General features: G+C 38.8%; 1 protein-coding gene across 1 annotated transcript in view; it reads left to right on the top strand.

Annotated features, from left to right (window-relative positions):
- Positions 1 to 16,339, top strand: part of LOC150089376 (polyamine deacetylase HDAC10-like) — a 162,386-nt gene that overhangs the window by 121,465 nt on the left and 24,582 nt on the right. The window contains exon 8 of the mRNA XM_090389961.1: positions 9,005 to 9,131. Coding sequence (XP_090246087.1) covers positions 9,005 to 9,131 — 127 coding nt within the window. The remainder of the gene's footprint in view (positions 1 to 9,004; positions 9,132 to 16,339) is intronic.

The following is a 16,339-nucleotide window of genomic DNA, read 5'->3' as shown; positions in this document are numbered from 1 at the left end:
ATATAGTGAATCCTTGAAAAATTATCTTGGGAAAACTGAAAGTTTTACTTCACATAATTGAAAATTTAAACAGTTGCTCTGTATTAGAAACACTGAAATAAATTTACATAATAAAAAATAAGCTTTTATTTACTTTGTTTTTATTGGATGATACATAGTACATAATTAGTAAAAGATTTCCTTTCGCCTCAAAGGTGGTACTTGTGCATATGTCCGTTCTGATATTCTCCAGTCCAACTCTCCTAACAGTGAGGTAATTTTCCTTGGTGATTTTAATGTTCACAACCCCAGCTGGCTTCCATTTTCTAGTCACACCGACCCAGCAGGTCGAGATGCTGAGGCTTTTGCAATTACTAATGACCTAGCACAGATTGTTCATTTACCTACAAGAATACCGGACAATCCTAATCATACAGCCAATATGCTTGATCTTTTTCTCACAAACAACCCTTCTAAGTACACGGTCGAAGTGAGAGCTCCTTTAGGCACTTCAGATCACAACTTGGTGATTGTCTCTTCTCCAATGGAACCTTTATCTCAAGGCTATTCCCAACCTCGTGTTGTTTGGCATTACAAGAATGCAAAATGGGATGACCTGCGAGACTTCTTTTCTTCTTTTCCTTGTTCGGATTACTGTTTCAAAAGTTCTGATGTCAATGTTTGCTCAGATCGTGTCAGTGAAATTATTCTTGCAGGAATGGAATCCTTTATCCCACACTCCACTTTAAAATCTCGTCCTTTATCTAAACCTTGGTTTTCCAATAAATGTGCTAAGGCTGTCCAAGAGAAGAATGTTTCATATCGTAATTGGCTTGTTTCTAATTCTTCAGTTTCATTTTCAGCCTATGCCAAAGCTCGCAACAATTGTAAAGCAGTTATTAATCAGTCCAAACTAGAGTTTGAACAGGCTAAGAGTAGAAAACTTGCTTCTTGCCCTAATGGTAGCCGGGCATTCTGGTCTCTTGCCAAAGCTATTGGCCGCAACTTTTGCCCATCTATGCTCCCACCTCTGTCCAAACCAGATGGTTCTGTTGTCACTTCAGCCAAGGATAAAGCTGACCTGCTAGCATCCCATTTTTCTTCCAGCTCATGTATTAATGATCTTGGTAAAACACCTCCCACCATTCCCAACACACTCCATTCAATGCCTCCTGTGGTCTTCCGTCAAAAGGATATCAGAAGGATTTTGACAAATCTCGATGCTAAGAAAGCTCCAGGTCCTGATGGTATTTCTCCACTTGTTCTCAAAACCTGTGCTCCTGAACTTACTCCTATTCTTTGCCGCCTTTTTTCACTTTCTTATTCTAAAGGTGTTTTTCCTTCTGCTTGGAAATTTGCTCATATCCAGCCAGTTCCTAAAAAGGGTGACAAATCCCTCCCATCCAATTATCGTCCCATTGCAATTACTTCTACTCTTTCTAAAGTAATGGAGAAATCAATTAACCGCCAACTCTTAAACTACCTAGAAACCTTCCGTCTGATCAACGATCACCAGTATGGATTCCGTCAGTGTCGATCCACTGGTGATATTCTGGCTTATGTTACCCATTTATGGACTAATTCAATGGAAAGGTTCGGTGAAACACAAGTAGTTGCTCTTGACATCTCAAAGGCTTTTGATCGTGTTTGGCATAAAGGTCTTCTAAACAAGCTTCCATCTTATGGTTTGCCAACTGTTTTTAGTAATTGGTTATCCAGTTTTCTCTCTGATCGCTCACTGAGGGTGATGGTTGATGGCTGTCTTCTAACTTCTCCACTAATGCCGGTTTCCCCCAAGGTTCAGTTCTTTCTCCCACTGTTTTCCTCTTGTATATCAATGACCTTCTTCCATTGACTGGAAATCCTATCCATAGTTTTGCCGATGATAGCACATTGCATTCAACTTTCAATTTTGAGAAACCTTGTCCTGCTCAATCAGCCTCAACTTCTCGAAAATCTGCTACCAATTCCTTAAATGCCGATCTTCAGGTAATTCTCCAGTGGGGCAAAGACAACTTAGTTGATTTCAACCCTTCTAAAACTCAGTCTTGTCTTATATCTCGCAAAAAGGATTCTTCTGCTCCTATACTTATCTTTAGTGACACTCCAATTTCTAGGCAAAAGGATATATCTCTTTTGGGGATTACCCTGACTTCTAATCTCTCTTGGCACAAGCACATTGCAAATATTGCTTCCTCTGCATCTAAAAAACTTGGTTTTCTCTTTCGCTCTCGGCGTTACTTTTCTTCCAAACAGCTGCTCACTCTGTATAAATCGCAAATCCGCCCTGCCATGGAATATTGTTCCCACATCTGGGGTGGTGCCCCCAAAACCTCTCTCAGGCTTCTTGATTCCATTCAGAAGAGGGCAGTTAGGTTAATTAATGATTCATCTCTAACAGAGTCTCTCCACTCGCTGTCTCATAGACGCACTGTTTCTGCTGCATGCCTCTTCTACAGATACTTCCATGGGCACTGTTCTTCTGAATTAGCTTCTATAATTCCCGCTCTCTCTTTCAAAACAGTCCGAACACGTGCCGCCACCAGCCAACATCCATTTACTGTCCAACTTCAAACCCACAGAACCAACTTTTCATCTTCCTCATTTATTCATTCAACTGCCGTTTTCTGGAACAACCTTCCTTCATACGTATTTCCTGAAAATTACAATCTACAGAAGTTCAAGTCCAATGTCAACAAATATCTTCTTTCATCTTCTCAATCTCCAACCCAAGCACGGTACTAAGTACTATAGGTTCTAATACCTCTCGTGTTTGGGGTTCACATAAAAAAAAAAAAAAAAAAAGATAATTTAATGTGACTGTGTAGCATTGCCAGAAGATTGTTCAGAGTCAGAGCTAAGAAGCTGAAGTTGAGGTACTGGTGAATCTTCAGAGTTAGACCCCTTAAAATTTCCTTAAGCTTAGTCTTGCTTTCTACTACAGATGACATGTGTTTTTGTTTTGTTTTTTTGTTTTTTCCATGCGATATTCCTCACAAATGTGAGAAACAGATATACCAGAGTCTAACTTCCATAACAGCTTTAATTTCTGCACAACACTCACATCCACATGCTTTATCTTCTCACCAGTTTTTTTTAGGGCCATGATTGGTACATTGTAAGTGAGATTATAATAAAGAAACAGCACACAATGTAATGAGCTTCTCCATAAACTGACTATGATGCTTACTGTCAACTGCCGTAACTTGTGAATTAATGATTTTTCATATTTCATGAATATACTCTGTTGCCAATGAAATTTTTTTGTCCCTTAAATTTGAAATCCATTAAATCAAGATCTGTAAAGTAGAAGATTTGCTATAATATTTATTTCTCCCAATCCTAAAACACTTTCTTGTTGTTTTATCATGACACTTTTGTAATTTTTCTTTACAAAAATATTTGATCCTGGCATCCCTTGCTTGGTCTAAACCTGACTGTTCTTTGCCAAAGTTATGTTCAACAATACAGCAAACCCCCGCTATTCGCAGGGGTTACGTTCCTGAGAAATGCCGCGAATACCGAAAACGCGAATACTGAGTTATGGCTCCCATAGTAATAAAGGGGTTCCGTTCCAAAGTATGAGATATATAAGAAAAACTAGTCTGAAATTTTGTCTATATATGTACCTTCATAATATGACTACGTACATAGACAGCACATAGTGAAATGCAAGCATATAGCATTGAAATGAAAATAAGAAACAATTTAATATTAAATGTAATATTTATTAGAAATTTCAAACAAATCTTTCAAACCAGCGCCTTTGCTAGCTAAAAAGCTTATCCCACCAGTGCTATCACCAGTTTGGCTAAAGTGTTGATAAAGGAGTTTTGCCTTTTCACGAATGATGAGTGAACTTAATGGAATTTTATTTTGAGTTCGGTCTTCTCTCCACAGATTTTAAGCTTTTTCCATTTTTTCTAATTTAACATCACGAGTTACAGAGCAAATTTTTGAAGCAATTAGCGCGTTTTCACTTACACCACGGCACATTTTTTCTTCCAATTTCTTGATTGATTGTAGCGTTGACTCATTGATTTTATAATGTTTTGCCACTGAGGAGACACTTTCACCATTAGAAATTTTATCTAATAACTCAATTTTATTCGCTAATGTTATCACCTTCTTTGATCTTTTCACATTTCCCTTGTTATTCGCAGCCATATTTTTGTACGGGTTAGAAAGAACTTGTCCACAGTAAAGTCACTTTCTTCCATTAACACACTCGAAAAAGTCTGTTTTACACTGCAAAATGGTAGATTTATCACTTTTGTAAGCATATCAATTTTAAATTGATAAATTTATTCAGTTTATAAGCATATAAATTAAAAGCAAACAACGAAACCTTCCATGACAAGCGCATGACACATACTAAACAAGGATTAGCGAGAAACATCCACGCTCGCGATTTTGTCACCCCTCTCCCCCCCCACTCACTGAGCTCTGTTTTGACCGGGAAAGATAATTTTAGCCACGTCCATGTTTTTTTATGGCGGAAAATGTTCACGGTGCTTTAAAATTCACATTTTTTTAGGTTTCATTTTATGTTAAATCAGCGACCGCGAATACGCGAAACTGCGAATAGCAGGGGTTTACTGTACTTCTAACTCTCTTCTTTGAGCTACTTGCATAGGTTTCACATGATTTTACACTGAAGAGTGAAATTTGTAATTTTGAAATTGAGTCTTATTTTCATTTTTATATATTAGTACAGTTTATGTCTTCTCCAGTCTTCTGAGACCTGTCCTTTAAAAAATGATCTCTGGATAATGTGATATAATCAGTGACTCTGTTTTCCCTCCAGCTTTCAGCATTTAAGGTATAATTCTATGCATACTGCCTTTCTTGTACTTGTTAAGTAAATTTGCAGATCTCTTACTCTTAATGTCATTAGTGCCAACATACAACAATATTGCATTTTGTGCCCTTAAAAGATGATATCTGCTCTACAACATCATCAACTTTTGCTCCTGGCAGACATACCCTGGTCCTGTTTCACCTATCCTTTTGGCATAATATATTCCCCATCTTCCTGACAATAGAGTCACCAGCAATAACCAATTCATGTGAGACCAGTGCATTCTGCCTTGGAGATTGCCTGATGCACAGGAGTGAGCTCTGGCATTGGGTTGGGCAGCTGGGAGCTTGATGGGCTCCCTCATATTAATTTATTTGAAGGCATATACCCTAAACCTCAAGCTCTCATAGATGCCCATCAGAATGCTGAGATGGTGCCTAATTCTTGGACACTCTAGTCACCTAGCACACACAGAGATATCCTCCTTGGCCAGATCATGTTCTATTCCTGAAAGGTGCACAAACATTTCACATTTCACACATTTTTTGAGACTGTGATGCATTGGAGAATTGCCCCCTTCGTTTCTCCCCAGCGCCACAGCACTCCCGCTAATCTGTGCTTGTTGCTTCGCAGCTCTAGTCTGGGTCATGATTTCCATTTAAATACAATTTAATTAACAATGAAATTTAATAATATTAATAAATTTTATTGATTAATTGATAATGCTATACTAAGCTAACAGATTCCTAATACAGTGCTACTTATTACGCTATCTAGTTTTACATTATACCTTACGCCAGTGGTAAGCTGTGAAATTTTAACAACGGGCTCGCACTTTTACTGACTTTTTTGATGTAAAACATCCTTTGGGGAAGGGGGGTAACTGCCGAGTAAATCTGATTGGTCACGGAATTAACGTCATTCACAGCATCTGCCAGAGGCGCTTCCCATGCTCACACCACTAGTCTATGCAGAGCACTCACTAGTAGTACAATTAGAGCACATGATGCATTTTTTGTGACCAATACGATATCTCGAGTTCTAACTTTTTAGAATTTTTTAATAGTATGATGTCAGAATCATACTTACTGCAGTAATAACTGCAGTAAGTATGATTGCAAGTATTTGTCATATGGCTGCAACAATACAAAGATTTGTCAACAATTTCTTTTTTGTTACATTCCAACAGGTGCCCTGAACAGCTGTGTATGTTGTTTCAACTAAAAGATTGGGTACCTCAATTGATGCTGTTTTCAGCGACATTTAGATACATTGCATTAGCAAGTATACATCTTTAGTTATCATATATCCATCGTATCTTGTCTTCCAGAAATTATGGAAATTTGTGAATGATCAATAAAATATTTACAATGCAAAAGCACTTTTATTTCATAATCAATATATACAAATCAAAATATCTAAAAGAAACACGAAGGACGTTTCACATAAAACCATCTACCGCATGTGCTCGGCAGACACGCAACTTTTTTATTCTTTTTTTTTTTTTGTACAACTAGGGAAATATAATGGATACATTTTTTTTCATGATTAAATTTTAATATTACAAATAAAAAATAACATGAAAATATTTCCCATATCACAAATAACAAACTATCACAAAACATTCTAGAATATAAAAACAAACTGTTCTAGAAAAGGTACACAAAAATCACAGATTACATGAACAAAATTATTACACAAATATTCAAGAAAAATTTATTCTAAAAATTGCCATATAGAATTTACTTCTTTATTAATATTTGTTGTTGATCTTCTTTGCTCAATAACTGAGTGATAATTATGGAGGAAAGATTTGACATAACGATCTGGATCAAATTGAAGCAATGGTTTTCTATATAGAAATTAGATGCATGGTCATCATATCTGCAACATTTTTAATTGTCAAAGATGTTATTTTTATTGTTACAATATTATTCATTATGATGAAAGCTCGCTCAATTTCAGCACTGCTAATCGCAATTGTTTCAAGGATATTTCTGGCTTTTTTAATTGAAAAGGGAATTTCACTAGATTTTAAAGATAAACTGTCTTCAACAAAATCTTTAAAATCATTAATTTTTATTTCATATTTTATTAGAAAACTTAAATTTCTTATTCGTTTTTCATGCCATGGAGATGAAGGTTCTTCCATATTCCACGATTTCGGGTAGCATATGTTTAAAATTTCTTGAAATTCCTCATCCTCAATGATATCATTATTTTCTTTATTTAACTTAAAATTACTCTGTTGCATTAATAACTGATCCTTTAAGGATAAAACAATGCAGTTTAATAACTTGTCACGAGGTAATTTTTAAATGTATTCTTACTTTCGACTTGGATTCCTTCAAATTCTTTCAACTTCAACATGATCTCAACTTTAGCTTCATAATTTCCTTCAGAATTTTTCAAATTAGCAATAGCATTAACAGTTTGAATAATTAATTTATATGCTTTTACTATAGTGATTCTGTGACTTTGTAAAGCTTCTGGAAGGTAAGAGAGCTCCTGCAGTGTCGATCATTAGTGCTAAATTGTTAAGAAATTCTAGATTTAAAAGTCAGTTTAATAATCCCGAATATTTAAATTCTGATTCAAAATGGTTGCACAAAGTGGGATAATTCCTTCAAACCGCAATTGTTGTCCACAAGCTACAAGCTGCTCATCTGGGCCCAAACACATGACCGATCTTTATAATTTCCACTTCAAGCAATCATCCTCTCAATCAATCGCACTGGTTTTTTGGAGATTGGTAATATAATGCATACAGTTTTTTTAAAATTATGTTAAAAAAACCGTTGTTTTGGAAATGAACCATTATGTTTTGGATTGTTTGTTAGTTTGTTAGTTATTTGGTTTTTAGGAGCATTAGCAACTAAGGCCATATTGCTCCGGGATATGCGGTGGTCATTCCTTGACCTTTCCGCATACTCCGTATTTGGTGGTGACGGGCTCGAACCCCGGTCTAATCAAGAAGCATGTGCTACGCACTGCTGCTCCTTCCCACCTGGCTACGGAGGCGCCCATGTTTTGGATTTGAAAAGCAAATCTGCCAACATTTCATCTTCAGAAAGTTTATTTAATATCTTAGTTGCCCTCATCCCCCCCACTGCCTTCAATGTCACTACTGTCACTAGTTCTTTGAATACTGTCCGAACTGTCAGACTCATTCAGATATTCAGCTACTGTGACCATGTAAACTTAGACAGGAGAAATTTACTGAAAGGTGTCGATCACTCACTTCTCCGAAAAACAGCTGACTGCTTTCAGGAGAAGGGGAACCACAACACAGGTTGACTAGAGGCTATTATCCGTGTCGGGAATATGCCTTAATCTTCTGACTGGCTATGGAAAACATATTGACTAGCGGGACTTATCAGTAGGTGGGATAAGTGGCTGCATTGGTTTTAGGGGCACCACTAAAATTACAGAACAGTAATCTCTTTAACCCCCTTAATTTGCCCTTTCTAATTGCCTAAAGGCCAGAGGTGGGAATAATACATACAAAGTTAAGTCTCTCGTAATCTGTTTGTTATATGGAAATTTTTTTCATTCTACGGAAACCATTTTAGATATAATTACCAAGGGGAATTAAAAAATTTCGTTATAAAGAAGTTCATTAAACGGCGATCCGACTGTAATTAAATCAAAATGAAGCACTTTTAAAACATAACTGGTTCATTGCGCCATTAAAATGCTGGGGATGAGGCCCCGCTCGCCCCACTGTAATTCCAGCTCTGTATACTCAGTAATTGAATTCAGGATTTCATTTGTAAAATAAATTATCTTTTCAACAATGGGCTCACAAATTTTCAAAAAAAAATAACAATAGGCTCTTGCAAGCCCACTATAGCTCACCACTACCTTATGTTATCAGTTCAAGATATACATTACGCTATTTTGTATTGATCTAGTATACTACAACAATGGCAGCAAGTTCAACAATATTGACGGCAACATTGGTATGAGCAGTGTGTCATAATTTAAAAAATAAGCTAACAAATGCTACTAAGCCTATTAATATCTTTGTAGAACACAATGTAATATGTTAATTAACAAAGAATACGGTAAAAATATCAAACCACTTATCCGTATTCAGCAGCCAAAAATCCACCATCAAAATCCGCGATCCCAGTGCCCTTTTATGTATGCTATATATGTAAACTATTAAATATTATTAAAAAAATTAAATATATGAAAATTATATATGTAATTTTCCTGCAGAATTATGTACTTTTCTATGCATCAGTATAAATTTGGCAGAAGATGGCCATTTCTTAGGGAAAGTGACTATGATCATATTGGAAAAGGAAAAGGAAAAGGATATAATATTAATATCCCTCTTAATGAGGTATGTTATTTTATTATTTCTTCTTTAAATAATTTAATTTATCTTTGCATAGTTATATTCTTTAAGACTGCACACACATATTATTATTATTATTATTATTATTGCTCATATTATTTCTTCCTGATTGGGGGTTCCACCTCGTGATGGGTATTGCTACCAAGTACACAGGATTGTTATTATTATGTGTGATGTTACTGTTGGTCGAGGAACTCTCTGACAATCCTACAGGTGTTCAGGAATTGCAACTTTCTGGAGTTCCTTGTAGGTGTTTGCTGGGAGACCTATTGCTATTAGGCTGTTATGTAGGGTCTTTGGCACCATATCTGTGGTTGACACGATGATCGGGATGGTCATTACTTGTTGCATATGCCACATCTCTTTGATCTTCTGTCTTAGGTTCGTGTACTTCCTAATTTTTTCCCCATGGGTTTTCTGCAGGTTGCCAGTGTTGAGTACCGCTATGGCAATCAGATAGGTAGCCTTTTCCTTCTTGTCCACAAGGGTTATGTCCGGTCTGTTGTGTGGGATTGTCCTATCCGTTATTATGGCATGGTCCCAGTACAGCTTGTAGGTTGGGGTCTCTAGTACTGCCTGGGGTTCGTACTTGTAGTACGGTACACTTTCTTTGATCAACTAGTATTTCCTTGCTAGCTTCTGATGTATTATCCTGGCTACCAGGTCGTGTCTATGAGTGTACTCAGTCTGGGTGATCACCTGGCATCCCACAGTGATGTGTTGGATCGTTTCTGAGGCCAGGTGGCATTGTTGACATGTGTCATCTAACACTCCGGGCTCCTTGGCAATGTATTTTCTATAGTTCCTGGTGTTGATTATCTGGTCTTTGACGGTAGGTTGGGGTCTCTAGTACTGCCTGGGGTTCGTACTTGTAGTACGGTACACTTTCTTTGATCAACTAGTATTTCCTTGCTAGCTTCTGATGTATTATCCTGGCTACCAGGTCGTGTCTATGAGTGTACTCAGTCTGGGTGATCACCTGGCATCCCACAGTGATGTGTTGGATCGTTTCTGAGGCCAGGTGGCATTGTCGACATGTGTCATCTAACACTCCGGGCTCCTTGGCAGTGTATTTTCTATAGTTCCTGGTGTTGATTATCTGGTCTTTGACGGTAGGTTGGGGTCTCTAGTACTGCCTGGGGTTCGTACTTGTAGTACGGTACACTTTCTTTGATCAACTAGTATTTCCTTGCTAGCTTCTGATGTATTATCCTGGCTACCAGGTCGTGTCTATGGGTGTACTCAGTCTGGGTGATCACCTGGCATCCCACGGTGATGTGTTGGATCGTTTCTGAGGCCAGATGGCATTGTCGACATGTGTCATCTAACACTCCGGGCTCCTTGGCAATATATTTTCTATAGTTCCTGGTGTTGATTATCTGGTCTTTGACGGCAAGCATGAATCCTTCAGTCTCGGGGAAGAGCGTCCCACTCGTGAGCCATGCATTGGAAGCAATTTTATCTGTGTGACCCTGATGGAGATCATTGTAGTGTGTGCCATGGAGTGTCTTCTCTGCCCATCTTTCTAGCTTCGTTTGTACCTCCTGGTTGGGGGCTCCTCGCCTAGGTTGAGTGGGATATACCGCTTATCTGTCTTCCTTATGGCCTGGTGGAGTGCTGCTGCGTGTGTGTTTCTGGAAGTAATCCTTCAGGTTAACTATCGCTGTCTTCTGTTGCTCAATGAGGTCTATCAGGCCCCTCCCTCCTTCTTCCTGGGCAATTGTCAGTCTCTCCACGGCAGCTCTCGGGTGGTGTTGGCGGCTCTTGGTCATCATTGTCCTTGTCTTTCTCATGATATCCTCCAGCTCTGTGTAGTCCAATCTATGACCCCGAAGGAGTATGTTAGCACTGGGACTGCATAGGTGTTTATGGCTTTAACTGTATTCCCTCCATTCAGCTTTGCTTTCAGCAGGCTTCTGAGTCTCTGATGGTATTTTTTGGTCGGGCAGGCCTTAATTTTCTTGTGCTGTAACTGCTGAGCCTGCATCATCCCCAAGTATTTGTAGGCCTCTCCCTCTGTCATGGCTTTGATCTCTTTACCACTCTACAGCTGGTAGTTTCAGTTGACTAATTTTCCTTGACACAATCCGTGAGTCTTGCATTTGTCTAAACCAAATTCCATCCTAATATCCTTGCTGAATTCTTCGGTGATCTGGAGTAGTTGTTGAAGGTGCTTCTCGGTTCCTGTGTAGAGCTTGATATCATCCATATACATCAGGTGGGTGAGGGTGCACAGGTTCTTCCTTCCTTCTTTGAGGTTATATCCATATTTGCTACTGTTGAGCATGGAGATAGCGGATTAAGTGCTAGACAGAACCACAATGAGTTCAGGGCATCACCCTGAAAGATTCCTCTCCTGATGTGGGTTGGCCTGGTTGTGATGTTTCGACCTTAATGGAGGTACTCCATTTCACCATCGTTTCTCCTAGGAAGTTTGTCACTATCAGATTGACTTTGTAGATTTCTTATATGCTTGCTCCATAACCACAGCATCTATGGTTTATTGCTCCTTGCATCCTTTGCTCAGCTGCTTGCATCCTTTCTGCTGTTTGGCCATTATGCTCTGGCTCTCCAAGTGGTCTGTTTTCTTCCTGGTTATGCAGCTGGTCAGGATCTTGTACATTGTTGGGAGGCAGATGATTGGCCTATATTTTGCCGGGTTTCTTGTATCTTTGTCTTTACGCTTCAGATATGTGATTCCTTGAGTGAGAAACTTCGGGATTGTCTCTGGGTGCCTTATCATTTGGGTGAACTGCTTTGCCAGGTGCTTGTGTGTGTGTGTGTGTGTGTGTGTGTGTGTGTGTGTGTGTGTGTGTGTGTGTGTGTGTGTGTGTGTGTGTGTGTGTGTGTGCAAGTGAGCTTCTTGTACCAGTAGTTGTGGATGTTATCTATACCTGGAGTTCGCCAGGTGTGAGAGTTCTTGATCGTCTGTTTTACTTCTTCTTCCCGAATCTTCCATTTTCTCATTTCTTGTATGTCCTTGATTTTCTTGTGTTCTAGTTCTGTCTAGGTGGCTCAGCTGTTATGTTTTACTTCCCTGCTCCATATGTTTCCCCAGAAATCCTCAGTCGTCTTCTCAGGTGGTCCATTCCCTTGTTTCCCGTCTTCTCTGAGATGTAGAAACCTCTTTGGTCCTCATCGAAGATTCAGTTGTTTATTTTCCTCTTGGAGCTTTCTTTGTATCGGTGTAGTCTCTTGCTGAGTGCAAGGAGGTTCTGCTTCAATGTGTCCAAGTATTCTCTGATTTTTTGTCTCATGTTTGCTGTGGACACTGTCTCTCTTGAGGATGCTCTTCAATTTTCCAATTAATTTCTTACTCCTATTGCCCTGTTGGTACTGGGTCAATTGGCCTATCTTGACTCTTAATTCTTCTATCTTCTGCTGAAGTCTTCTTTCCCAAGCTGGTGGTTCCTTCTGTTTTCGATTAATCCCTGTGGCTGCTACCGCAGTACAATACATGGCTGTGTGGATTGCCCGCAGCGTTGCACCATTGCTTTCGAGATAATGTGGTATTATGCCTATTCAGGTGGTCTGTGACTCTCCCCAAGGTTCTATTCGGCCTCTGTTTCGGTATCACGTGAGTCTTTGTGGGATCCGTTCCTTCGAATTCTGTTAGGGCCTTCTTCAACTCATCCTCTATTCTGGATATCATGACCTCGACTGTTTCCACTTCAGCTGCTGCGGGTTGTATTTCATCTCGCTCTTCTGCCTCTGGTTCTGTAGTGGGATGTTCTTCCTCCTCTGGTTCCGTATTCTTCATCCTTTGTAGTTGATCGCTCACGTCCTGCTTGATTTTTTACAAGATTGCAGGGGCTGTTAGGCTCTTCTCTGGTCCGCTATTCGCTGTTTGGTGACCTGAATATTCGGGAATCGTTCCAGCCACTTGATATGTAGTCTTGCCCTGTAAGTTGTCATATCGGTCTCCAGCTTCGCTATTTCTTAGTATGCTTGCATGATGTACGGATTCATTTCAATGCTCCACTTCATGTGTTTGTGTTTTCTCCCTTCCTGGGCGGTCACTAGCACTTCCAGGAAGCACTTCCAGTTGGTGGGGCTAGATGGTCTTGCCCTACTCTTGTGGTAGCCATGTGGGGGACAGCGCCACTCACTCCACTGTCTTCCTCCGGAGACCGTCTCTGATTTTTAGAACTGACCCCTCTGCCAAAGGCCTGAATGCGAGTGACTTTATCCTGCGGCACACTCAGTGCAGTATGATTAATATTTCTCTGCGATATCATCCATTATTGGAGGTGGAACTGTTTAGCTTCGGCTTATGTCTAGTGGTAGTTCTCGTGAGTGACGCCAGATGGCACTACAATCTGCCTTAGCCGCCACTCCAACCTTGGGGTAGGTAGGTTCCTTGGAGCAACTTTCATGATGTTTATTTATTTTATTAATTTTTTATTACTATTAATTTATTTATTATTTTAATTTATTACTATTATTATTATTCTAATTTATTACTATTATTATTATACTGGTCTCCCAGAGTGATGGAACTGCATTCGCTTCCATCAAGGTGGTACTCGAACCCGGGTCCATCAGGCTGGTAGTCCAGTGTCATAACCACTGGGCCATCGTGCTATTATTATTATTATTATAATAATAATAATCATCATCATCATCATCATCATCATCATCATCTTATACAGCATTAGCCAAAAGACAAAAAAATTCAAATTTAAATTTGAAAAGATTGCTTGTTGTAAGTATGTGCACTTACCATTTTTATCTGTACACCATATCTAGTAGTTTATTTAGTTGTTCCTTGAATTTATTCAAATTACTCACTTCTACATCATCAGATGGTAGTTTGTTCCAACAATCAAACCACCCTCTGGCTAATTTCTGCACATCCAATCTGCCAAATCCTTCTTCAGTATGAATTTTTACCACCTCGTGTGAAAGTCAGAATAAGAGGAAGAATTCCATCACCATTGAGTCTACTCAATCCATTCAAGGCTTTAACCACCTCAATTGTATCTCCTAGCAGGTGCCTACTCTCCAAATGCTACGTTTTGCAATATTGGAGCCTTTCCTGATAAGAACACACTTTTGCTTCTCTCATCAACCTTGTTGTTGCTCTTCTCTATACCTCTTAATGAGGTAAGTTATTTTATTATTTTTCCTTTAAATAATTTGACTTATCTCTGCATATTTATTTTCTTTAAGAACACATGCACATATATATTATTATTAGTAGTAGTAGTGGCAAATGATGCAAGAAAGCAACCTTATACAGCATCAGCCAAAAGCCGAAAAAAAAATGAACACTGCCCATTTCACCTGTCCATCTTCGCCAACAGTTTATTTAGTTCTTTCTTTAATTTATTCCAACTACTCACCTCTACAATGTCAAATGGGAGTTTGTCCAACAATCAACCACCCTCTGGCTAAAGGAAAATGTCTGCACATCCAACCTCCAATCATCCTTCTTCAATTTGAATATATGCCACCTCATGTGTATAGTCTGAGCAAGAGGAAGGATTCCATCAGCATTGAGCTTACTCAGTCCATTCCAGTCCTTAAACACCTCAATCGCATTTCCTTTCAGGTGCCTAGTCTCCAAATACTGCAATTTTCAGAACTGATGCCTTTCTTGGTAAGACCACCCTTTTGTTCTCTTCACCAGTCTTGTGCATCCTTCCTAAAATGAGTCCTCCCTCCACATCCTTCCTAAAGGAAGGATGTGGAGGGAGGACTTAGTTAGCATACATCTAGAGTACACAGTACTCTAGATGTATGCTAACCATTGCCTTATGCAGTGGGATAATCCTTATCCCTGCTGACAAATTCCTGTATATCATTGACAAAACCTCGTGAGCTCTCCTGGCTGCCTGTTTGCACTGCTCAGAGAACTTCATAACTGCACAATTACCGACAGGTCTTTTCATTCTCCACTGCTCTGAGTGTGGTGCCACACAGTCGGTATGTTAATCTACAATTACTGCTCCCCCCATATGAAGTACTTTGCATTTGTCAATATTAAACTTAAATTGTTACTTCTCAGCCCTTCTGCTTAATTTTTCTAGACCTTGTTGCAATAGCATACCCTGATTACTGTGAACAACTACCTTGCCAATCTTCTTATCATCTACAGACTTAGACATTAAGCCTGATATGCATTCATCATTGTCATTAATAAATATGAAAAACGACAATTCTCAGTATTGACTCTGGGGGACTCTGCTAATAACATTAGTCCAAGAAGAACAGTGACCATTGATAACCATTCTCTGCTTTCTCCCACTCAACCATCCATTATCCATAGCAGAAATTTGCCCCTAAAGCCACACTGCTTCAATTTTTATAGCAAACTTTTATTTGCAACAGCAGCAAAAGCTTTTCTGAAATCTAAGTATAAGATGTCAAAATTATTTTTTGTATCCGGTTCCTTTGTTATTGTATCATAATATCCAGTCATATTGTTTGGACAAGATCCCCCCCCCCCCCTCTCCAACAAATCCTTGCTGTGACTGCAGTTTAAACTGCATTCCTGTCTAGACAATCCTGCATTACTTCTTTAACCAGGCTCCATTATCTTTCCTAGAACAGATGTCAGTATAATAGTTCTATAATTACTCATGTCACCCTTTGATTTGTATTTGTGAATCAGGAATACATTTGCATATCTCCAATCAATAATTATCTTTCCTGAATTCAGGGATTCTCTTATAATTGTGGCATATGCTTTGCTGCCTCCTTTAATATAACTGGATAGATCCCATCCACCCCAGGTGCCATTTTTTAATTTAGCTTCAATAATTTCTCCTCACTTCCCTCTAAGTTATCATAATATCATTTATCATATACCAGAATTTTTCTCACTTCTGGCATCCTCATTAATAAAAAATTCCTCGTATGTGAATGTAGATGCAAAACACCCATTCAGTTTTTCAGCAACCTGAGCAGGATCACCAACAATTAATCCGTTCATTTTTGGTGGACCAATGTGATTCAATCCTTTCCTTCTACTGTTTACATAAGTAAAGAAGTCTTTGCTGAGAATGTTTCACATTCTTTGCGAGAGATTTCTTGTAATCCATCTTAGCTTGCGTAACCTCCTGTGTGGCTTGACTGTAGACTAGTTTATATCTACTGTAGGCATCTGTATTATTTGATAATTTAGGTGCATCCCATGCGTTTTTTCTTCACTGTCATGAATCTCATCATTTAATTGAACATCAATTTAG

This window comes from Mastigoproctus giganteus, chromosome 2 (genome assembly GCF_048544385.1).
Source record: "Mastigoproctus giganteus isolate SK-2022 chromosome 2, ASM4854438v1, whole genome shotgun sequence".
In the NCBI taxonomy this organism is placed as follows: Eukaryota; Metazoa; Arthropoda; class Arachnida; order Uropygi; family Thelyphonidae; genus Mastigoproctus; species Mastigoproctus giganteus.
The sequence above is the reverse complement of the archived record's forward strand: the minus strand, read 5'-3'. Positions and strand labels throughout refer to the sequence as shown.